At 41.5% G+C, this 25203-nt stretch overlaps 1 protein-coding gene across 8 annotated transcripts in view; it reads left to right on the top strand.

The window, feature by feature from the left end:
• Window positions 1-25203, top strand: part of FRMPD4 (FERM and PDZ domain containing 4) — a 451884-nt gene that overhangs the window by 278720 nt on the left and 147961 nt on the right. For all 8 annotated transcript variants that reach the window (XM_039498317.1, XM_039498329.1, XM_039498310.1 and 5 more), the window contains one exon: window positions 3162-3278. In XM_039498317.1, coding sequence (XP_039354251.1) covers window positions 3162-3278 — 117 coding nt within the window. The remainder of the gene's footprint in view (window positions 1-3161; window positions 3279-25203) is intronic.

Raw genomic sequence — 25203 nt, forward strand, 5'->3', positions numbered from 1 at the left:
ACTCCTCTCCAGCCATTGCTGCCCATTCATTCCCACTTCATCTCTAGGCAGGAGTTTTCAGAGGATTAGTATCCTCTTTGATCCCAAGTTCTAGCCTGAGAAGAATAAACCTTGCTAGTCTAGCTGGAATATCCACCTGCCTGGCTCCAAAGTTAATAGCTTCTCCGTTGTATCCATAAGAACCCTTGGTATTCTTTCTGACAGGACCTTTTCATTGGCATTGTTTTGTTTCCTGTTTGTTTCTCCCCAACAGCCTCCTTTGAGTTAACTCCTTGCAGTTGGGCAGAATAATATCAAGCAGCTAAACTGAAGTGCGTATGATAGTTATAAAGAAAAATACAGAATACGCCTTCATTCTTCATGCTGTGCAAACTGCTGGAAGTATCAATGCTAATCGACCCTGAGCTCCATTAATGCAGCAATTTAAAAATTATATTTGGATGGGGGAAGATTATCTAGATCTTCATGAATTGTGAAAAGGTGCATGGGAAGTATGGGAACATTAATAATAATTCTCAGCTCATACATAGCACTGTTTAACAGAAAGTGTTTTACAACATTAAGTAATGTATCATTTTACAGATGGGCAAACTGAGGTACAAACAAATGAGCAGTAGTGTCTATCTTTTAAGTGAAAAGTATTAAAATTATAAAAAACCTGTTCTTACGGCACATGTCTACACACACAGTTTCTAGGTAGTTTTATTACGACCATGAAAATTACTGTTAAAATGTGTTAGATAAGCTCTTAAGTATTAATTAGAGATCCATGAAGTTGGAGACATCAGTCTATGAACTAGGTGGGGTATATTCTGTAGGCAATTTACTACTCATTTTAAAATCTCCCACTCTGATGTTTTTGCTTTCAATATAGGCTCCTCAACTGTTCTTGCCTTCCTCTGTCAAACGCCTGTAAGCTTTGGGAGGGATACAAGACTGCATTAGTTCAGTTTTACATGACTCTGCATGCTACAGAATATTATTGAAGATTCATTTTTAAAAGCATTAATTTTCTTCTTAATAAGAACACTTGATTTGTTAAACTACTTTAATCAGGAATGGTTTAGTTGCATTTATCTGGGATAATGTAGCAAATCTGACATTTATTTGTTTCTTTAACATGAGTAATGTTAATTTTATTAAGATTTCCAGCATGCTCAAATATTAGAACTAAGCTCTGTTTTATTGCAAATGCCTATGTTTAGATATGTTTATTGAAATGTCTTTCTACTCCTTGAAGATACAGTGCTTACTTAGTGTGATTTGTAATGAAATTCAGGCAATCTCTAGCACTCTATTGTAATTCTCTATTTTACATGTAAATTACATTTTGAAGCACTGTATCTTTCCTCAATAGTGATTAAGCCTTCAAATAATGAAAAAGAGGTTAGTTTGTTTGTTTTTAATGATTCATTACTCCTTTGGGAAAGACAAACTATGTACACTGTTATAGAATTCAGCAGTTTGGAATGAATTGTTTAGTTACCCATAGATAGCTATTTTTCATTATTTTTTTGTTTAAAAAAAAAAGTGCTCGCTAGGTTACACTTCACTCTGTATTTCTCTAGAGGAAACCGATATATCTAAGATAGGTGGATATAGATATGTCTTATTTATTGTTTAAATAGCATCATTGGTGGTCATTATGGTAAATATGAGACGAGGCCCCTGCTTACAATGTGGCTTATACAAATACCATGAGTAAAAGTTACCACCAGCACAGGATAGAGAGAGGAATGGGTAACATATATATATATATATATATATATATATATATATATATATATATATATATATATATATATAATAGAATCCTAAAATGGGACCAGATCATCCCATCTCCTTCAGGGTCTGGAGCAGGGGTTCTCAGACTTTTGTACAGGTGACCCCTTTCACATACCAAGCCTCTGAGTGCGACCCCCCTTATACATTAAAAACACTTTTTTTATATATTTAACACCATTATAAATGCTGGAGGCAAAGCGGGGTTTGGGGTGGAGGCTGACAGCTCGTGACCCCCCCCATGTAATAACCTCGCGACCCCCTGAGGAGTCCCAACCCCCAGTTTGAGAACCTCTGGTCTGGAGGGTCTCTGAATGGATTCTGTCTATATATTGTGGTGTCCCCTGCATCCCTTCCCACTCCACACAGATATCCATGCTTCAGTTCATGCTGTTAAAAGTCTTGACTTAGGCTCTGTGCCTATAACTCCCTGAGTGGTGGCGTTTATTCACAGGACCTGGGACATCTCTTGCAGGAGAGGGCAAAGGACCAGGTCATAAAAGTTGACTTTCCATGGGGCTGAGACCTCCCTGCTTATGTGTGGAGTTGGAAGGTCAGACATTCCAAAACCTATCCAGGCTGATGGGCCCTTAGTTGGAAACACAGATGAACTTTCCATGTACCCCTCTTGTAGGTGTTTCTTTGGGGTAGTACAGTTTGGCCCAGATCAGCAATGGAGAGTGCTGAAGTGGAGATCAGCAGCAAGATGCTGGCAGAAAAAATGTGAATTGCAAGAAGCTATTTGAAGGAGGAGAAGTAATGGATAATAAATGGATGTAATTACAAATACATATAGAATGGATACAGCATCCCTATACAGTACCTAAGTGTGATGGATTTTCTTTATTACCACATAAGAAACAAATAATAGGTTGATAGTAACAGGAGTGTGCATCACATGGGAATTGAACATTTACATAGCTTCTTGTGCCATTTAGTGCATTAACGTGCATAGTTTGCCACAAGAATTCTGTGATTAAACTGTAAGTGTTGGGAATTTATCATACTGGAACAGAGGAGTTAGCAAAGACTAGAACTGTTTTTGTCTGTTTTTTCTTCTCTTGATTGTGCTGCAATATATAGGAAAAATAATTGTGTGCATAGATATATGTGGCCATGGCCTGAGTTCAAGTCCCTGTCACAGACAGGACCTTATAAATGATAGCAAATCACATTCCTTCATAAGTACTAGGAATAAGTTGATTGAAATTAAAACTGAAAAGCCTCCTTTCTGCAACCAGGAGATTGTCTGAGAGAATATTTCACAGATCTGAAGCTACTCAGATGTCACAGTGGTGGGTGTGGTATGCAAGTATTGATAAACTAGAAAAATCAGACTTTTTCCTTTGTTTCTAAGTTTATTTTTTGCTAATTTTCAGCCACAGGACCAAGTCTTCAGGTTGGCCACATCCTTCAGGAACCTGGAGCTTGAACCAGGGCCCACCCTATGGATGGGAGATGACGACAAACAGAGATGGGAGAGACTACTTCATCAAGTAGGTGGAACAGATTTAGCATGAGCTTTTTGCTACAAATGGATGAAGGTTGCAGTTCAGTACTATAACTCTAGTACTTAGCACTCTTTCTCTCTGCATCTTGAGTTGACATCAGCTTCAGCTTTACCATGTTAATGCTCAACTGTTCTGGTTTGTGCACAAAGGGATGGTCTTGACCAGTCTTTATTGTATCCTTTCTCTTTCATGCTTGCATATCCTGGGTATCTTCTGATATTGATAGAAAGACAGATAACTTAAGGATCTGTTTTTCTTGGTATTTGATGTTCTGCTGAAGGCAGTTTCCTAGAAAAGAACAGTGAAGAATTACAGTAAATATGATTCACAAAACATCCCCCCCAGGTTTAAAGAATGAGGCAAAAGATCAGTTTTGACTGGGACTAACAAATCTGCTCTATCTCTGACATGTGATCCCTTTTAGTTTGCCTAATACATTCATCATACTGGCAAAGAGAAAATAAGTTCTTTGATCCTATCTAGTGTATAATTTAATTCTTAGCTGTGCTGCAAGCAAATGGAAATCTAAGATCCATGATCCTTTGCCTCTGGGTTTAAAGGATTGTAAGAGAAATTAAAAGGAATGATTAGATTGTAAACAAAGGTTATGTTTGCTTTTTTCCCTTTAAAACGTTCCATAATTACTCTTTTGAACTCTTTATGTGCCTCTGATTAAAATAGATTTTCCTATCTAAGTAAGTGGAGCTCTGGTTTGGACTGTAGTTTGGAACACTTTTTTGCTAAGAACAAATGGAGCTGAAATAGCAGAACCATCATTTGGTTTTACTCTATTTGTTGCTACGTATTAGTCTAATTTACTTCTGCAAAGACCAGGCTAAGTGTTATTTAAGAAGCAGGATTTCAAAAGTGCTCCACACCTAGAACTGGTGGTCAGAATTTCTGAAGAGCTCAGCTCCTGTTAAGGCACCTAAATTAAGTGTCCAAAATTTCAAAAGGCCCTAGCACCCAGCAGCTCCCATGGATCTAACTTTAATTGTTCTTAATGGAAGCTCTGGGTGCTGAGCGCCTTTGAAAATCTGGGGTGAGATCCTCATCCACACTCTTTACACCGGGTGAAAGAGTTGGAATGTTATAAAGGAGCCCTAAAAGCTGTGCATCTAGTTAAAGGCGAATTCTCCTAGCACAAAAACTGAGGCAGACAAAGAACTCACTCATAGGCACAGGAGACATAATGGAGGCAGGAAGGGTGCACTGGGGATAGGGCCACAGCATGTAGATTCTGAGTAGGCCCTGGGCAACCAGGGACATAAATTTAAACAGGCCTCAAAGTGTTTAAATTATGTCAAGGACTGTAAACCAGCCCAGGATTGAGATGGTGTAGCCTACCCTAGCCACCCTCGCCCACAGCCATTAGTTCTCATCCCTGGACTTGAACGTTTTTCCCAACTCATATATCACATGACCGTACAGGCTGGGATGTGTGTGTCAATACAATAACTCCTCACTTAACGTTGTAGTTATGTTCCTGAAAAATGCGACTTTAAGTGAAATGATGTTAAGCAAATCCAGTTTCCCCATAAGAATGAATGTAAATGGGAGGGTTAGGTTCCACTGGAACAGGTACAGAGAAGGGCTACTAAGATGATCCGAGGAATGGAAAACCTGTCTTATGAAAGGAGACTCAAAGAGTTTGGCTTGTTTCGCCTAACCAAAAGAAGGCTGAGGGGAGATATGATTGCTCTTTATAAATATATCAGAGGGATAAATATCAGGGAGGGAGAGGAATTATTTAAGCCTAGTACCAATGTAGACACAAGAACAAATGGATATAAACTGGACATTAGGAAGTTTAGACTTGAAATTAGACGAAGGTTTCTAACCATTAGAGCAGGGGTAGGCAACCTTTCAGAAGTGGTATGCCAAGTCTTCATTTGTTCACTCTAATTTAAGGTTTTGCATGCCGGTAATACATTTTAATGTTTTAGAAGGTCTTTTTCTCTAAGTCTATAATATATAACTAAACTATTGTTGTATGTAAAGTAAATGAGTTTTTTTTTAAATGTTTAAGAAGTTTCTTTTAAAATTAAATTAAAATCCAGAGCCTCTCTGACCAGTGGCCAGGACCCAGGCAGTGTGAGTGCCGCTTAAAATCAGGTCGCGTGCCGCCTTCGGCACACGTGCCGTAGGTTGCCTACCCCTGCATTAGAGGAATGAAGTTCTGGAACAGCCTTCCAAGGGGAGTAGCGGGGGCAAAAGACACATCTGTCTTCAAGACTAAACTTGATAAGTTTATGGGGGGATGGTATGATGGGATAGCCTAATTTTGGCAATTAATTGATCTTTGATTATTAGCAGGTAAATAGGCCCAATGGTCTGTGATGGGATGTTAGATGGGATGGGATCTGAGTTACTACAGAGAATTCTTTCCTGAGTGCTGGCTGGTGAGTCTTGCCCACATGCTCAGGGTTTAGCTGATCGCCCTATTTGGAGTTGGGAATGAATTTTCCTCCAGGGCAGATTGGCAGAGGCCCTGGAGGCTTTTCGCCTTCCTCTGCAGTGTGGGGCATGGGTCACTTGCTGGAGGATTCTCTGTACCTTGACATCTTTAAACCATGATTTGAGGACTTCAGTAACTCAGACATAGGTTAGGGGTTTGTTACAGGAGTGGGTGGGTGAGATTCTGTGGCCTGTGTTGTGCAGGAGGTCAGACTAGATGATCATAATGGTCCCTTCTGACCTTAAAGTCTATGAGTCTATGAGGGTAATTTTTTTTTTGCCATATAGTACAGTACTATAGTTGGAAGGTGCCCCCACGTTACCCCACACTGGCACTGGAGACAATGAGGCAGGCAAGGAGGCTGAAGGTGCTGTAGGCTAGGAGAAGCACATTGCTCAGCAGCAATGACAGCTTCCCCTACTCTGCAAGCACCAGGGGCAGGGGGCTCAACCCTCAGCCCACCCGCACCACCCCTTCCCCCAAGCCCCCACCCTTAACCTGCCTCTTCTCCCCCACCCCACACCGCATGCGGCGTCCTCGCTCCTCCCCCCCCCGCCCTGCCTGCGGCAATCAGCTGGCTTCCAGCGTTCAGGAGGCAGGGAAGAGGAGCGAGGACATGGCACACAGGCTCCCCCTCTCTCCCTCCCCTGCCTCCCAAACACCGCAAGCCAGCTGATTGCCGCAGGTAAGAGGCAGGGGAAGGAGCGGGGAGCCTGCGGGCCGAGTCCTCACTCCTCGTAAACACTGCAAGCCAGCTGATTGTCGCGGGGGGAGTAGGGGAAAGGCGCTGATCCACAGGGTCTGCCGGCACACGGGAGGCGCTGGGGGGGGGACGTAGGGGAGCTGATGGGGGGGGCTGCCAGCTGTGGACAAAGCAGTCAGCCAAACAATGTTATAGCAAAGCATTGCACAACTTTAAATGGAGCATGTTCTGTAATTGAGCAGGGACGTAAGATTGAAAAAACGTTAAGCGAGAGGACGTTAAGTGGGGAGTTACTATCCTTCAAGTATCTTATTGGGTAAACTGTGTTTTAGTGCCTCCAGCTACTAGCCAGCAGAGATGCTTTAAAAAGTCAATAGTTTTCTTTAATAATTACTTCTCGAATTCTTATGCTTACACTCTGCTAGACTATATTCAAGGTGCTGTGGTGTTTCCATTTACAGGATTCTTTCTGAAATATTTTAGTCATTTAGTGTTTAACTATCAGATTTACTGAATGTGATTACCCAGCGATAACTAAAAATCCCAAAGACTATTTCCAAAATGCACTAGTCAGGTATATAATTTGGGAAGGATCTTTTAGAATTGTGCATTTTTGCTATTGTTACAGAGGCCTAGTGAAGAATTTAGACAGGATCTTCCCAGAACTTTATAGCTGTCGTTTGCTTTAACAGTAGTATCTAGCTAGTGAAGACAACCATTAAGCTTGATTCCTGTGTTCTCTAACTTCCAGAATGATACTAGTCACAAATGATGGTCTAATTTTCATGGATCAGTACTGAGCTGTACCTTACTATATTGAATGCATTAGCACTCATGAATTCTGTAAATTAATAGAGCATTTTCAAAGTTAATATCTGACTGGTAATTATCACCTCTGTCTGCAATTTTTGTTGTTTGATTCCCTCTTAATATGTTGAAGCCCCATGTTGTTTTACTGCCTTTCAAAATATTGTAGAAATTATCTGATCAAAATTCCTTAACAGTCAAAAGGGCCTTTTATGTTGCCAAATTATACTGACCTTAGCGTTTAATTTTTGTATTTAGTGTGTTTTTAGTGCCCATAAAGATGCTAAATTAACATTCTAGAGATGATAGCCCTCTATTCCCTTTGGGGCCATTATTCTAGCTGCAATTGGCTATTTATTTGTTTGGATGTATACAAACTGTAATTGAAGAGCACCCAACTGGTGTTCTGGATGCCCTTGACAGTTTTTTTAAAACGCTAACATAAGTGGGCCCATCAATTTTTCACACATCAACAACTGAAATTAGTTGAGTTTGCACACAACCCCCAGCCCTTCCCAAGATCCATTTCCTCATAGCTCAGAGAAACGAGATGAACATTACCATGTTTTTACAGAACTGGGAACGAAGTTAGGGCTTGTCTGCATTTAAAATGCTACATTGGTGCAACTGCACCACTGCAGTTGGCCACTGTAGCGCTTCAGTGGAGACACTACCTGTGACAATGGGAGGGTTTCTTCCATTGGAGTAGGTATTCCACCTCGCTGAGAGGTGGTAGCTAGGTTGATGGGAGAATTCTACTATCAATCTAGTGCTGTCTACACCAGGGGTTAGGTCAGTTTATCTGCGTCCCTCAGGGGGCATGTCTACACTACAAACTTAAATCAATCTGTGTTAGTATGACCTACAGCCACTGCGGTGGCTGATGTCCTTCTGTTGGTGGTGTGCATTCTCACCAGGAGCACTTCTACTGACTGAAGAGGGGCAGTGTGGGGGCTGAGAGACGGGGGTCTCAGGTCTGCACTGTTCCCCACCGGGAACCCAGCTGCCCCCCGGGCTTCTCGCCTTCCCACTCCCTACCAGGAGTGACTTCTTATCTCCCCGCGTGGGAGCAGGGTGCTGGAATGGGAGGGCAGCTGGGCTCTAGCTGGAGTCCACCCCCAGCCTCCAGCTTTCTTGTCAATTTGCATGGAGCCCTGAAATTGACAAGAATGACAGCTAACAGCTGATGTACGTAATGCAGTGTCTAGAGGTACACTGTGTCGCCCTAACTGCATTGACATGAGCCCTGCACCTCTCATGTGGGTTGCATTATTAGGATGGTGAAGTAGGGCACTTACATCAGCAGGAGGAAGTCTGTAGTGTGTACACCTTGCATCAGCCTAACTCTGCAGTGTAGCCCAAGTCAGGATGTGGGGTTTTTCACACTCCTGAGTGCTATAGTTATACCAACTTAATTCCCTAGTGTAGACCAGGCTTTAGTTCCAAAGGCAGAGGGCCTAGCTGAGAACATCTTGCCAGCCACTCCCTCTCTTTTATACAGACCACTTTGGGACAGTATTTCACTGACAGAGAGCCAGTGTGTGAGATAAATCATTTAGTGCTTTACGGGTCAAAACCAACATCTTAAAATCAATTTGGAAATCACGAGGCAACCAGTGTATGATGTAGAGCATAGATTTAATATGCTCATTGCCACCAAATTCTGCACTAGATTTAATGTAGCCCCACGTAAGGTTCATTGCAATAGTCTAATCTCATGGAGGCCAAGCTAAGGAACAATCCACATCTGAAAGAAAAGTGCAGCAACCTCTTAGCTGTCCACAGATGGAACAAAAGCTGACTTGGCTGTAGCTGGTACCTGATTAAACTCTTAATGTTTAAAATGCCCAAATACTTGGTTGATAAGTATAGCCATCTTACTAAAAGCTAAGCATGGTTTGACTTGGTCATAACTAAGATGGGAAAACTCTTTGAAAAAAAGTAAGGTGACTGAACTAATAGCACTGTCTGGTGTTGGACGTGGAGGATGGGCAGTCTGTTGCTGAACATCCTTAGTTTTGAATGGGAAGTAAAATGAGGTGCTGACAACTTCTGGTTATTAACAATTCTGTGGTACTTTTTAAGGCTCCTGTCCTTGACAAATGCCAGTTAAGACATTCTACCTCTTTAATATCCCTTTTCATTATAACCAGATACAATATTTGTCATTTCTCATGATTAAACTGTTTTGCTGTGTTGCTGACACCATTTTAATGGCTGGTATGTGTCATCTCTGAAATTGCTGTGTTTTCATGATAGTTAAACGGTTAACACTATGGGTATGTCTACACTACGAAATTAGGTCGATTTAATAGAAGTCAATTTTTTAGAAATCGATTTTGATACAGTCGATTGTGTGTGTCCCCACTAAGTGCATTAAGTCAGCTGTGTGCATCCACAGTACCAAGAATAGCGTCAACTTTCGGAGCATTGCACTCTGGTAGCTATCCCACAGTTCCCGCAGTCTCCGCTGCCCATTGGAATTCTGGGTTGAGCTCCCAGTGCCTGATGGGGCAAAAACATTGTTGCGGGTGGTTCTGGGTACATGTCGTCAGACCCCCTCCCTCCATGAAAGCAACAGCAAAAAATCGTTTCTCGCCTTTTTTCCTGGGTTACCCGTGCAGACGACATATTACGGCAAGCATGGAGCCCGCTTAGCTCACTGTCACCATATGTCTCCTGGGTGCTGCTGGCCAACCTCGGTTAGGTTGGTCGGGGGCGCCTGGGCAGACATGGATGCTCCTGGCAGGCCTTGGTGAGGTCGGTCGGGGGCACCTGGACAAAAACGGGAATTACTCCAGGTCATTCTCTTCCTTCATTTTCGTCTAATGGAGATTCAGTCCTGCCTGGAATATCATGCCAGCTGGAGGCTTCTGCCTCAGGCTGCTCTCTCAGTAGGCAGCACCATGTTGTCGCACCTACCCCAGCCTACCCCTTGCTCCCATGGCTCATGAAGCCTGGACAGCAGTAAGGAGCAGTTCAACTATAGGCTGAGCAAGTGCATAATAGTGGTAGAATGTGCCTTTGGACATTTAAAAGCTCGCGGGCACAGTTTACTGACTCGCTTAGACCTCAGTGAAACCAATATTCCCGTCGTTATTACTGCTTGCTGTGTGCTCCACAATATCTGTGAGAGTAAGGGGGAGATGTTTATGGCGGGGTGGGAGGTTGAGGCAAATCGCCTGGCTGCTGATTACGTGCAGCCAGACACCAGGGTGGTTAGAAGAGCGCAGCAGGGCGTGCTGCACATCAGAGAAGCTTTGAAAACCAGTTTCATCACTGGCCAAGCTACGGTGTGAAAGGTTCTGTTTGTTTCTCCTTGATGAAAACCCGCCCCCTTGGTTCACTATACTTACCTGTAAGCCAACCGCCCTCCCCTCCCACCTTCGATCTCCGCTTGCAGAGGCAATAAAGACGTTGTTTCAAATTCATGCATTCTTTATTAATTTGTCACACAAATGGGGGGATAACTGCCAAGGTAGCCCGGGAGGGGTGGGGGAGGAGGGAAGCACAGGGGTGGGGTAGTTGTAGGGGTACCCCCTAGAATGGCATGCAGCTCATCATAGAAGTGGCATGTCTGGGACTCTGACCCGGAGTGGCTGTTTACCTCTCTGGTTCTTTGGTAGGCTTCATGCGGCACTGCTGCGGGTCCCTGTGATAACCTCTGTCCTTCATGCCCTTGGAGATTTTTTTTCAAATATTCCGGCATTTCGTCTTTTGGAATGGAGTTCGGATAGGATGGATTCATCTCCCCATACAGTGATCAGATGCAGTACCTCATGTTTGGTCCATGCTGAAGCTCTTTTGCAATTCTGGGACTCCATGGTCACCTGTGCTGATGAGCTCTGCATGGTCACCTGTGCTGATCAGCTCGCTACGCTGGCCAAACAGGAAATGAAATTCAAAAGTTCGCAGGGCTTTTCCTGTCTACCTGGCCAGTGCATCTGAGTTGAGGGTGCTGTCCAGAGCAGTCACAATGGAGCACTCTGGGATAGTTCCCGGAGGCCAATACCATTGAATTGCATCCACACTACCCCAAATTCGACCCAGCAGGGTTGATTTCAGCGTTAATCCCCTCATTGGGGAGGAGTACAGAAATTGATTTTAAGAGCCCTTAAAGTCAACAAAAATGGCTTCATCGTGTGGACGGGTGCAGGGTAGAATCAATCTAAGGCTGCTAAATTCGACTGAAACTCGTAGTGTAGACCAGGGCTATGTGTAGTTAGCCACTGTTTGATGCAGGTGAAAGGTGATCTATAACTAATGGGTCTGATGCATCACTGCATTACTTCAGTTATATATTGGTGTAACTCCACTAAAAATCAATGCAGTTAACCAGCATAAAACTGGAGCAACACAGTGCTGAAGGAGGCCTCACATCTTTATTAGTTTCATAACACATGCAGCCATCGCAAAGGTAGTTTCATTAAATTTAATCAGTGAGATTATTTTTCAATCTTTTGCTCCCATGTGCTCCTCATTCTGGTGACCATACCTTGGCAAAGAGGGCTAGTTGGAGCTTCTCTAAGGAATCTGTCATGACATTCCTTGAGTTAGCTGAAGGGTTTGGGCAGCACAGATGTGAAGTGGTTCTTCCCTTAGGAACTAAGGGTATTGCCTCTGCTGCTCTCCTAGTCCATGGTGAAGGACAGAGCTTGGTACCTGCAGTCAGAGCCTTTACATTGCAGTATGAGCATAGATCACTATGATACTGGTAGGGGCCCAGGAATTTTGTGTATCATCCTATCTGAGCCTCAGTCTCTCTTTTGGCCAGTGACTGGAAGTCCCAAACATTACCAGCTTAGGGCCCTGGGTTTCCAGACTTACAGGATCCCTTATGATATACGTAGGGGCTAAATCTTAATGAATTTCAGATTCACTTAAGTCAGCGGTTCTCAGACTTTTGTACTGGTGACCCCTTTCACATAGCAACCCTCTGAGTGCCACCCCCCGCATAAGTGAAAAACACGTTTTAAATATATTTAACACCATTGTAAATGCTGGAGGCAAAGCAGGGTTTGGGGTGGAGGCTGACAGCTTATGACCACCCCCCCATGTAATAACCTCGTGACCCCCTGAGGGGTCCCGACCCCCAGTTTGAGAACCCCTGACTTAAGTTATTGTATGCAGATATATTGAACGGAGGTAGGTTGAAAATAATTAACATTTTGTCAGTAAGGCTGAAAGTAATCAAAGCAATGATGAATTCATATTATATACAAAAACAAATATACTGATTTAATGGAAGGGAAAGAATGAATGCTCCGGTGGGATAAGATTATGTAGTCCTTTGGTACTTCATGTCAGTCTCACTTGCTTGCTGATAAAGTATGTGGACCGCACTGGTTGGATGTTATATTGCATTGTTTATCGTGTACTTTATATTAGTGGCTCTCAACCTTTCCAGACTACTGTATCTCTTGCAGGAGTCTGATTTGTCTTGTGTATCCCCAAGTTTCACCTCACTTAAAAACTACTTGCTTACAAAATCAGATATAAAAATACAAGTGTGTCACAACACACTATTACTGAACAATGGCTTACTTTCTCATTTTTACCATATTATTATAAAATAAACCAATTGGAATATAAATACTGACATTTCAGTGTATAGTACAGGGGTCGGCAACCTTTGGCACACGGCTCGCCAGGGTAAGCACCCTGGCAGGTCGGGCCAGTTTGTTTACCTGCTGTGTCTGCAGGTTCAGCCGATCGTGGCTCCCACTGGCCTCAGTTTGCTGCTCCAGGCCAATGGGAGCTGCGGGAAGTGGCGCGAACCAAGGGATGTGCTAGCCGCAGCTTCCTGCAGCCCCCATTGGCCTGGAGCAGCAAACTGCGGCCAGTGGGAGCCGCGATTGGCTGAACCTGCGGACACGGCAGGTAAACAAACCGGCCCGGCCTGCCAGGGGGCTTACCCTGGCGAGCCACGTGCCAGAGGTTGCCGACCCCTGATGTAGTATATAGAGCAGTATAAACAAGTGATTTTCTATATGAAATTTTAGTTTGTACTGACTTTTTTCTAGTGCTTTTTATATAGCCTGTTGTAAAACTAGGCAAATATCTAGATGAGTTACTGTACCCACTGAAAGACCTCTGTACCCCCAGAGGTACATGTACCCCTGGTTGAGAACCACTGCTTTACATGAGAATAATCACAGTACATGTTACTGTATGAGTCATTTTGTAATGATGACTAAGGATAGCACTAGCTTTTAAAACATACTCTGATCAGCGTGCATCATCCCTCTGAAGCAGTAATGCATATTACATTAAATCACTATCACTTGGGTGCATTAGGAACAGCTACTTACAGAGAGCAAATAGCTCAAGAATTTAGTAATGGGATTTGAAGCCATTTACTGCTGCACCAAGTCACTAGTTCAAATCTAGCAACGGTTGCTAGTGAACGATGGTCCTTACCATCTATGCCCCAGTGGCCTGTGTGAAATGTGGTGCTGGTACCTCACGGTATATCTACACTGCAGCCCTAAGTCGACCTAAGTTAGGTTGACTTATAGCCACCACAGTAATTACTGCAGTGGATGATGCCCACACTACTCTCCAGGAGCGCTTATACCGACTGAAGAGGGGCAGTGTGGGAATCAGCTCCGTGCAGCTCCCCACCAGCTGCCTAGTCTCAGCTGGGAGTGGGGGAGAGCAGCCTCCCAGGCTTCTTGGATCCCAGAGTGGGGAGCCTCCGGCCAGCAGCCTAACTGGGAGTGGGCTTTCTTGTCAGTTTCACAGCTCTGCCAGCCAACAGTCGATGTAAGTAATGCAGGGTCTACACAGACACTGCTTTGCCATAACTACACCATCATAAGCTCTACACCTCTCATGGAGGTGGAGTTATGTCAATACAGTAGGGCACTTACATCGGCAGGACAAGACTGTACTGTACACACTGACATAATTAGGTCGACATAAGCTGCATTACATGGACCTAACTGTGTAGTGTAGACCAGGCCTAAGTGATGAATGTGGAGGGTAATGCATAGGACGGTAGACAGATCTTAATGAGACAGATCTCCACATCACAAAAACTGGCATGAATTTTAATCCTTGTTGGCCATCTCGGAAGAGGGGACCAAAGATAGAGTTAGTAATTACCCACTTGCCCCTTGCGGTGGTCCCTTTCAGGCTCGAGTGAGGCACAGAGATGGGGACAGTGTGCTCTTGCTGCTGCTATCCTTGTATCTGTTAGTTGTCTAAGTAGAAGACTTCAGTGTCAATAGCTGTTAAACGGGCACCTTTAATGAGCACTAAATTAACTTAAAAATAAGGCCAGTAATTTCCTTTCCTTCATTTTGACCTCTGGATTCTCGGAACAAAAGAACACGAGGAATGCTTTGGAAATTGATAGTTATGCCTGTGGAAAAAGAAAAGAGATCAGCAACATAGCACCTGTCATGTTGTCTTTGAGGTTTTTATATACATACAGATTAACAAATTATATTACATTGGAGGAGATATAGCAATTCATATCTTTTTCTGGTTTTGATTAAAACTCCTTAAAGCAAGTATACAAGATGCCGATGGATTCTGCATAAGCAAATGAAATAGGTTCATCCAATGCAACATCAACTGCTTTTTGAGTTGCATTATTTACTTTGTGTCATATGTATATTTCCATTTAACAGTAGGCCATATTTAAACATATTGTAGTTATGAAATTAGGGGGAAAGAAAATATGATCGCATCTCTATATGAAATAAAAGATACTTATATGGTGTCAATGCAAAGGCTTTCTGGCATGAGTACTAAGCAATGGTGTTGGAACTAGGTCACTCTCTGACTTAAAGTAGTAATAATACACCACCAAATACATGGTTTCCGTCATCTGCACCCCCACTATAAAAATTGTTTCAACACCCCTGATACTAAGACATGTTTAGTCTTTTCACTGAAGCAGATTTGGTTCCTTCTTTCAAATATGGGACTGCACCTGTGCACTGAGCTAATAAATGGTAGTTTCCACTGCCTGACACTTTGCAGAATTGATACAAAAGCCTTTAATTGAAATACTTTGAGAAGTGACTATCAGTTCACTACGTCCTTTCTACAAGAAGCAAAATGGCCATCCTGTTCAACTTCAAAAGACACTTTTCTTGAATTAGGTCAAGTTTTCCATTAGCTAAAATTCTATTAGGTAGAACTTCACTTACTCTTTTTTTTTAATGTGCTCACTTGCAATAGCCTCATGAGATAAACAACTAATTTTAGTAAAGGTTGCATGGGGATGGCAATTGTATCATGTTAATCCTCATATTAATCCTAAAACACAAACAATATAATGCAGGATGCTCAGTACAGAATAGCTAACAGCATATATTTAATGCATTGCTGGTCTATTTTCTATACATTTATTATATAGAATATATAATACACCATAATTTCAAACTTTTACAATGTGAATTTGAATACTAACCTGAAATTTAGACAAGGTTCATTAGTGGATATGAAATGAACTTGGAGTGATCATAGGGTTTCAGGAGGAAACCATGTAAAACATGATGATTCTGAGTTTCACTTAGTTGTTTAGTTTATTCAAGTAAAAATTCAGAGGCTATGAACCCAGGTGAATTGAAACAATGTTTTGCATAACCCACCTGTGAACAGAAAACACCACATTTTCTACTGCTCAATTAATTTTTTGTTTTATGTGTTCCCATGTGACCTACATTTGGGGAAAAAAATCCTGCCAACCTGTTGTAGATCACAAGGGGAAATGTTTGGCCTCCATTTTAATTCAGATCAGCATTTGGCCACACCAACAAACCAACACTGAGTTGGACACATCTTTCATAGTCTGCTCAAAAAAGTCCCAAGACTATAAAAATCAAGATTACAATGATTGTGTAGGATTGTACTCAGCAGCTCCAGCAAGATGTAATCAATTATGTTGTTCCCAAATGAAATCCCCCAAATGATCTCAACTTGTTTAACTTACATCATGTTCTCATTCACTGGTATCCTCAAGGACATACTCAGATTGCTGACTGAGTGCATTCTAACTCCACCCGTTGATTTAGACTGGATAAATTTCTGTCTTGCTGCATTGGTATGCCCCAATGGCTACATCAGTTGAAATGTCCTGCAGTATATTTTGTTATCATCCCTGCCCACTGCTGTTTTTCACATGTGATTCAGACATTTTCAAGCATAGTATTCTCCTTTACTTCTCCCTGCTGTATCTGAAGATCACAGTTCTCTTTCCTGAGACATATAATGTTATCAGCTTTGTGAATTTTGGCTTGTGAAATTGTTGTCCTTAGCCATCATTGCCTAGCTCAACAATGGCACAGTTGCAGGATGGCTAAACTGTTGTCCAAAGTCATCTGTAAACAAAAATCCTGTCAATAGTGTCATGTAATTCATGACTTCATAAAACACCAAAGCATACACAATTCATCTATTTCACAATATATCTATAGCAAGAAGGACTATTTTGCCCCAAGTGATAAGTCTGTAAGTCATACTGTGTGTTTTACCTGAACTTACGTCCTTTGGTGAACTTCATCTAACTCTTTTGCTGCTTGTTGTCCTCCTGGACAGTTTCTAGAACAGCAAGCTTGGTTGTCTCTTCTAGCAGACATGATTTTCCTCCCTTCTTGCATATAGTTTGTACATCTGGCTTTCTGATAGTGTGGTCGTGACGGCAAACAATCATTGATATTATTAATGGCAAGCCATTCAGACACCCTTATTACTAAGAACCAAAAATGTATGCCTGATGTAGAAGGGAGGCTCACCAGCATACTAATCAGTTTGCCTGTCTAGGATATCTCCAGATCAGCTGATCTTCTTTCGTAGTATCCCTCTAGAGTTTATTCCATCAGAAGGTTCTCAAGGATATCTCCAGGGATAGACTATGGTGAAGGTCTCATGGTCATTACCCCACCATGTTCTTGGAAGAGCTACTGTAGTGTAAATCACCTCTCAGTTTAGTCTCGGAGAACAGAGTCACCATGAAAATTTGAGGCAGCAGCTACCTGTGCACTGCCTGGTTGCATTGCCATCCTGCAGCTGTTTCCCCAAGAGAAGAATCACATTGAGGTAGTGTAGAAACCAGCTACAGTTTATTTGGACAGTTTGCAAAGTGGCAGAAGAGGAGGCGGCGATGGGTTAGCCTTGCATTGCTTTTGGAAGCAGCATTTTCACAGTGTTACCACAAGTTGAGTGGAAGGAATGCTCTAGAAGAGTGCAAACCGAAAACTACAGTAGGGAAATTTACCATTTCCCCCTAATTTTGTAAAGATTGCATATGATACATTAGGATATTGTTTATTAAATTGTAAATAGTTAGTAATTTTGGTGTGGCTAAGCTGACTTGTTTGTATTTCGTCCTCTCAAATGATCATGTCAGTTCTAAGAGGCAAGTAATAACATTTTTATTTGACAAGCAGGATGAATGATTCATTAATTTTTTCAGACTCTCGTTGGGCATCTCCACTTAGGCCCAACTCAGTAAATTTCTTCTTCCCCCATACACTTAGGCACAACAAAACTACTCAGGGTTGATCTGTGGGTGTTTTCTCTTCTCTAATAATTTTAAATTGTAAAAAAAACAACCCTCAGTTTCAGCAAGAATTTGTGAGTGGATAAATGTAACCATTTGAAAGTGGGCCTACTGTATACAAAATGAAGAACATTTTGAGCTTCTGCTCACCTTTTCTACATGAACAAAGATATCCAGTGAAACTGAAAGGCAACAAATTTAACAGTGAGAAAAAGTAGTAGTTTGTTTTTATAACCTATATAAATAACATGTGTAACTCATTGCCACAGAAACAGGGTTAGAAATGTACATCTCTAATTAATCCTCTTTTAAAAAAACATGTAATTTAAATGTGAACAGATATAAATCCATACACTTCAGGCAGGTTATTCTGTAATTGTGAGGTTTCTGGCACCTTCCTCTGAAGCATCTGATACTGGACACAGAGACAAGATAGACTAGATGGACAACTCTTCTGATTGGTATGGCAATTCCTATTTTTCTGCTCTTCCTGCTACTAAAATTAATACTGTGCTGTAAGGGGAAAGTATGGTAACTCTCTTTCAGCCTGCCTGAGAATTTGCTTCATAAGACCTACACCTGCTCCCTCAACTGATGTTTTCTTGAGAGGTAGAATTGTTCCAATGGGAAGGGGAGTTGGAGTAAAAGACAAAACAACAGGGAAGCACAAACACAAATTAATGCTTAAAGGATAGTTGAATAATTAGGAGGAAGCAGAAAAATTTTTTATAGCGCAATCTAAGTGTCAATGGTCTGCTTAGAAACAACTTTCGTACATTTTTGAAAGGAAAGTGACTGTTAATCAAACTTCTTACAAGAGGGGACACTGAATTTAACACTAGTCCTTCACTCTCAGAAAGGGTTGCTTTATTTATAAAATACAAGAGATGTAGTGAACTGAATATTGACTGAGAAATCCTTTTTTAAACAAATAGTGATATGACATTGGCATGTGGGATTACCATATTCTAACTAAACGAACAATAAGGCCAGGGAAGACTGATGCCCTTCAGAAAGAGTTGAGAGGGATAATAAATTAGTCTAGAAAGGAGACACTTCATTTTAGGTTAAGTTATATATTAATGGACCGTGTTCAGCAGAAGAGAAATTGTTGTTTCAGAAAAGCATAAGCTGGCAGGTAGGATTGTTTAATTGTCTATTTCCCTACATTTTTTTGATAGCACGGTGAAGCCATTCATTTCGGGGTCCTGGTCTCAACATTCAGGATCTATTTTGTGACCTTTTCCCCACCATCTTTTCCAAATTCATATGCCATGCGAGCTGGAGGCATGTAGCTGAAGCTTAGTGTTCCATGGATGTCTGAGAGATCTTACATCCTGAATTGGGGTGTGTGATGGAAATTAGTTGGAATAAAAGATGGAGATTTCCTGGCAGATAGGGGAGGGCATTGGGATCTGCGGAACTCATGTGTCCTACTTCAGAAGACATCCCGTTTATTCAGCGGGTTCAACTAATTTTCATTGTAGAATCCTGATAGTATGAAGTAACTTATACTTCACACCACCAGTAAGTATGTGCAGTAAAACATCACATCAACATTTCAGCATGCCCTTCAGCAGGTGGTGTGCAAGTTACTTCATTTGGTGAAGAATCTCATCTCTAGGTTGTAAGTATCTGTTTTCCATACCATTATTTTTATAGAGGAATTAAATAAAAGCATAACTTCCTGTTTATGTAGCACCTAGAATACAAAATGCTATGTTCAGGTTCTGCAGAGCCAGCCAGTAAGAAGAGAGAGGTAGAAAAATCTAACAAATTAACAATCCTAGTCAAGATCATTGCATGGAAACACTGTAAATGAGGGAGAACCATACTGATTTGCGCTCCAGAAACACACGAGAAAAATTAGCCTATGCTTAATACAAAGGAATTGCAGAACTGTGGAGAAAAGGGGGGGGGGGATGAAAATTACCAAAATATACTGATGTTGTGCCTTTAAAGAATACAGTCCAGCCATACATAGCTTCATGTCATGTATGTGTGGGATCTGAAACAATTACTTATTGTATTGTACACCTTGCAGGAAATATGGTATTTATGATGACTTTGCAACAGCTCTTAAAATAATTTGAAGGGCACACAGATTGAGGAGAACATGATTGCTAGAAGCAGAAATTGATACTGGAGCCAACAAAGAAACGGATAATGAGCTATGAAAACGCAATCCTATTGTAAGACGTAATTGTTTGGTGTATTACCGTACAATAGTGTAGTACTTTGTTTTAATAAGGGATACTCATAATGCTAATGAAACACTACAGAATTTAATTTTATTTATATGTGGCCCTATTGTAAACTACCTTTTCTACAATAAAATACTACTTCATTACATTCAAAATGTTGAGCTCCCAACTATAGTGTTAAGCAGTCACACTGTATGTGTATGTTATGAATGCATAAAATGAGCAAATATCTTAACTGCACCCAAGCTAATCTAGTCACTAACAGCAGTGTGACTCATTGGAACATTTAAAAAGTCATTTATCTGTCTAATGTTCACTAGTATCCTATGCTGTTCTATGAAAAAAGCCTCAATTTAAAATAAACCAATTAAACTGTGTGGCTGTTCAATTAAATTTTACCATGGCAACAAGGATTAGGCACATAGAGTAAAAACCTGCTGACAGTGCAGAGATTATTCCTAGTTTTACCCTAATAGCAATAGCCAATTGAAGTTAAATTTTCTGCACCAAACATTGTGAGATGTAAAATGAAAGGGATTGAAGTGCTTGTGATGCATCTTGGGACATCAGAGAATATTTTCCTGACAGGGGAAGTAATTAGCTAAAATTACAAATAGGAACATGACAGACATAAAAACGTGTAGGATCATGGGATTTAATCAGTGTTCCCTAATTAAAACCTAGGGATGCATATTGTTTAGAATACAGATAGAATGTAATATAAAGGAGACTGCCATAATTCAATAAATTCAACAGACTGACAGCTTCTTTTTCTTCATTTTTAAATGAAAAGGGACCTTTCAATAATTTTAAGTGGGGACCTTTCAATAATTTTAAATTTAATTAATTAAAATTAAAAAATAATTTTAATTGTTGTCTGCAACCACACTATGGAATGCAATTTTCCTTTCTAGTCTTCCTGTAAACACACATGAGTAAAGTTACTTCAAAAGGACTATATATGTGTGTATTTTTCCTATGCTTTGATCAGGGCAAAGTGTTCATTGATCTTTCCATGGAATCCCATGAACACAATCAGATTTTAGATTTCTCTTTAGAAGAATATTCTGGCTACTGTCATAGCATTCTGTTGATGGAATGGTAGGACAATACAATTATCTGTCCTTAACCATTGATATTCTTCTTCTTCTTCTTCCTCTTATTCACTCCCAGTGGAGCATAAGGCATCAACCATTCTCCTCCATTCATTTTGTTCTTGAGCGAGGCAGCAAATTTCATCCCACTTCATTCCCATGCCTTTCATTTCCTCTTCAATGGTCCTTCTCCACGTCCCCAATGGTCTACCTCTCCTCCTTCCTTGTGGTGTCCATCGTAGGGCAATATGAGGGTGTCTATCAGCACCCATTCTCAACACATGCCCCAACCATCTCCATCTTCGTTGTTTGGCTTCATCCACTATGTTTTTAATGCCCGTTAATCGGCTCACTTCAACATTGGTGATACGCTGCGGCCAGTGTATGTTAAGAATTCGCCTAAGACACCTTCCTTCAAAACCCCGAAGCCGACTTTCTATCTTCTTGTTGGTCCTCCATGTTTCCGCCGCATAAAGCAACACAGAGCGGACGTTCGACCTGTAGATCTCTACCTTGGTTTTCATTTGCAAGATGGCCGACCTCCAAATGTTCTGAAGTCTATAGAATGCAGTTGCTGCAAGACCGATTCTGGTAGATATCTCCTTCTGAATATTACCATCAGCCGATATGTAACTACCAAGATATTTAAAATCGTTCACCTCCTCCAATTCTACGTCACATACTACTGTCGTTGTCGAGCTGGCTGTTTTTACTTTCATTGTTTTGCTCTTACCGGCGTGGATATTAAGTCCCACGCACCTTGCTGCTCTACCTACTCTATCAGTCTTCTCTTGGAGGTCCATCTGAGAGCTTGAAATCAGGGCGATGTCATCCGCAAAGTCACAATCTTCAATATGACCAGAGGGTCCCCATGCGATCCCTCTTGGCCTATCTTCGGTGGCTTTCCGCATCACCCAGTCTATAACCACAAGAAATAGGATGGGCGAAATAACACATCCTTGTCTAACTCCCGTTCTCACATGGAACCACTCGCTCCGCTGTCCTTCATGGCGAACACAACACATATTATCGGCATACATATCTTTGAGGATGTTAATAACTTTTGGAGGGAATCCATATGTTTTTAGGATATTCCAGAGAGATGGATGGTGGACGCTATCAAATGCCTTCTCGAAATCAAGGTAGTTAATGAACAGTGGCGAGTTCCATTCAAGGGATTGTTCCATTATCATACGTAATACAAATATCTGATCAACACATCCTCTCCCACTCCTAAATCCTGTTTGTTCTTCCCTCAGGACCTCTTCTACTGCTTGTCTTATTCTCTGTAACAGGACTCTGCAGAAGACCTTCCCGAGCACTGATAACAGGTTTATACCTCTCCAATTATCACACAAAGACAAATCACCCTTCTTTGGTAATTTCACAATGATACCTTTCTTCCATGCTTCAGGTACTTTCTCTTCTTCCCATGCCTTGTTGAATAGCTCCTCTAGAATCCCGGCACTCATATTCAGGTCGGCTTTTAGCATTTCTGCAGTTATTCTATCTTTGCCTGGTGCCCTATTTTCTTTTGTCTGTCTAATGGCCTCTTCTATCTCTCGCTCTGTGATAGGCCCTTGTTCTACCTCCATCTGAAAACTCGTTTCCTCTGTTTCAACTACCTCTTCAGGATTTGGTCTATTTAGAGTCTCTCTAAAATGCTCTGCCCATCGATTAATTTGTTCTTTCTCTTCTATCAATATTCTCCCATCCTTTCCTCTAACCGCTGTTGACCTATTGCTGAACCCTCCTGTCAAAGTCCTCGTGATTCTATACACAGTTCTTGTGTCGCCCCGCACGGCTGCTGACTGTGCCTCTCTTGACAGACTGGTAATATAATCCCTTTTATCTTTTCGAACACTTCTCTTCACAGCCTTGTTTTTCTCCCTGTATTATTCATTCGCAGCTTTCTGTTGTTGACCACTTCCAGTCAGCATACGTAATTTTGCTATCTTCCTCTCCTCAATGAGTTTGTATGTATGATCTGAAATCCATACTTTCCGCTCTCTTCTCTTGTAGCCAAGCACTGTCTTGCTGGCCTCCACATATACCTTCTCAACGTTGTCACAAATAGTGTTTATATTACCAGTTCGCAAATCATTTAGAAGTTGAAACTTTTTCGAGAGCTCCAGTATGAACTGTGCCTTTACCGACGGTTCTTTCAACTTCCTTGAGTCAAAAATTTGTTGCCCATAAACTTTCTTCGTCTTTCTCAGTTTTATCTGAAGCTTACTCAATACAAGGTGATGATCGCCACCTACGTCTGCACTTCTTGATACTCTGGTGTCCAACAACGACCCTCTCCACTTTCGATTGATCGCAATGTGATCAATTTGGTTCCTGGTTTTCCCATCCGGTGATATCCACGTCAACTTGTGTATTGTCTTGTGTTGGAAAATTGTTCCACCTATCACCAGTCCATTCTCAAGACATAAATCTACAAATCGTTGACCATTATCATTTCTCTCTCCAACTCCTTCCCGCCCCATACATGCTTCATACCCGTCGTTATTGGAACCGACTTTAGCGTTGAAGTCACCCATCAAAATCAGGATGTCGTGGCATGGGGTCTTCCTGAAGTCTGATATAGAACAAGTCTTTTTCCTCTTCCTCAGCTTGTTCAGTAGGTGCATAACATTGGATGATGGTGGTCTTCGCATATCTGGAGAAGAATCTCGCTCTTATTATTCTGGAGGTAACAGGACTCCATCCTAACAAACTCTCTTGTCTGTTTGTCGACAAGGATGCCCACCCCTTCATGGTGATATCCATCTGTGCGTCCTGAATAAAAAATTGTCTCACCAGAGTCCAGTGTTAACATACCAGTGTCTGTCCACCTCATCTCACTGATCCAAGGATGTTAATACCATATTTTCTCATTTCCTTTGTTACTAATGCTGTTCTCCCTGTTTCATACATTGTTCGAACATTCCATACCGCTATCTTTATTTGTTTTTTTGGGTTTAACCAGAGACTCCATCGAAACAGGAACTTCCTTTCGGCTTTGATCCCTGTTTGTCATATTTGGCATCTCTGGCTGGCTACCCACGATTTTGTGAATTTCTGGAGATTTGATTGACGTTTCTGTGGCACTTGTTTTTTTGTTTTTTTTTTTTATGTGGTGGGTTGCCAACCCAACGCACAACCCTCCTCCTTTCACATCTTGGGCTTGGGACCAAGCAACGGCGGAGTTAACCATTGATATGATAGCTTCTAAATGCATTCTTCACATTATCTTCATAAATCAATTTTGTACGCAGATGACTTTTGACCAATGAATTGCATAGGGTGTATGTTGGAATGTCAGTGACAGAAATCATGCTCCAAGTTAGATTGACTACAACAGAGTTTTTAAATCCCTATGGTGTGTCTGTAGTAGAGACAATTAACCTTTACTTTTCTCCATTGCATCTGTTACATCCTAGTCAGTGGCACAGATGTTGCTGTTGGATAGATTTATTAATCTCATTTTCCTCTGCTGGGATACACAGAACCAGCAAGGAGTTTCTCATTTACTTTGAGTGTACTGATTGGATTCAGAATGAATTGGATATTTTCATGGTGCCAGATCTGTGTCTGGAAGGGATAAGTGTAATGTCCTTTCTGGTTTGCTTAGAGGCCCTAAAAGAGCTACCTCTTTACCATGAAACTAATTGCTATCTGAGATCTTCCTGTCTTGTGGAATGGTAAGCTGCTAGTTACCCTCCACTGTATAATTCTTGACGCTGGTGTGTTTACCACTGCCTCAGAACTTCATTTAAAGATTATTGAGGAGGGTGTAGTAAAGCAAATGTGGTGCTATCTGGAGTCCTCAGCTTTTCATGGTCCCTTTCAATTCAGCTTTGACACAATACAATATAGAACTGCACTAATCACATTGGTTGAGCATCTCCTCCTCTTGATGGATAAACATGAGGTGGCCATGCTGAATCTCTTATTTCATTGAAGCATTAACCACCAGGTTTTGTTTGTCCTCTAGTGTTCATTCACTGGGATAAAGGGTGCTACCCTAGACTGGTTCTTTTCTTTCCTCTCTAAGAGATCCCTGAAGGTGATTTTGGTGTCATGTTTATCTGCCCGGAGGTCAGTTTCTCATATGATTGTGATTTTTTTCTGCCACTCTTC

Source organism: Mauremys reevesii, linkage group 1 (genome assembly GCF_016161935.1).
Source record: "Mauremys reevesii isolate NIE-2019 linkage group 1, ASM1616193v1, whole genome shotgun sequence".
Taxonomy (NCBI): Eukaryota; Metazoa; Chordata; order Testudines; family Geoemydidae; genus Mauremys; species Mauremys reevesii.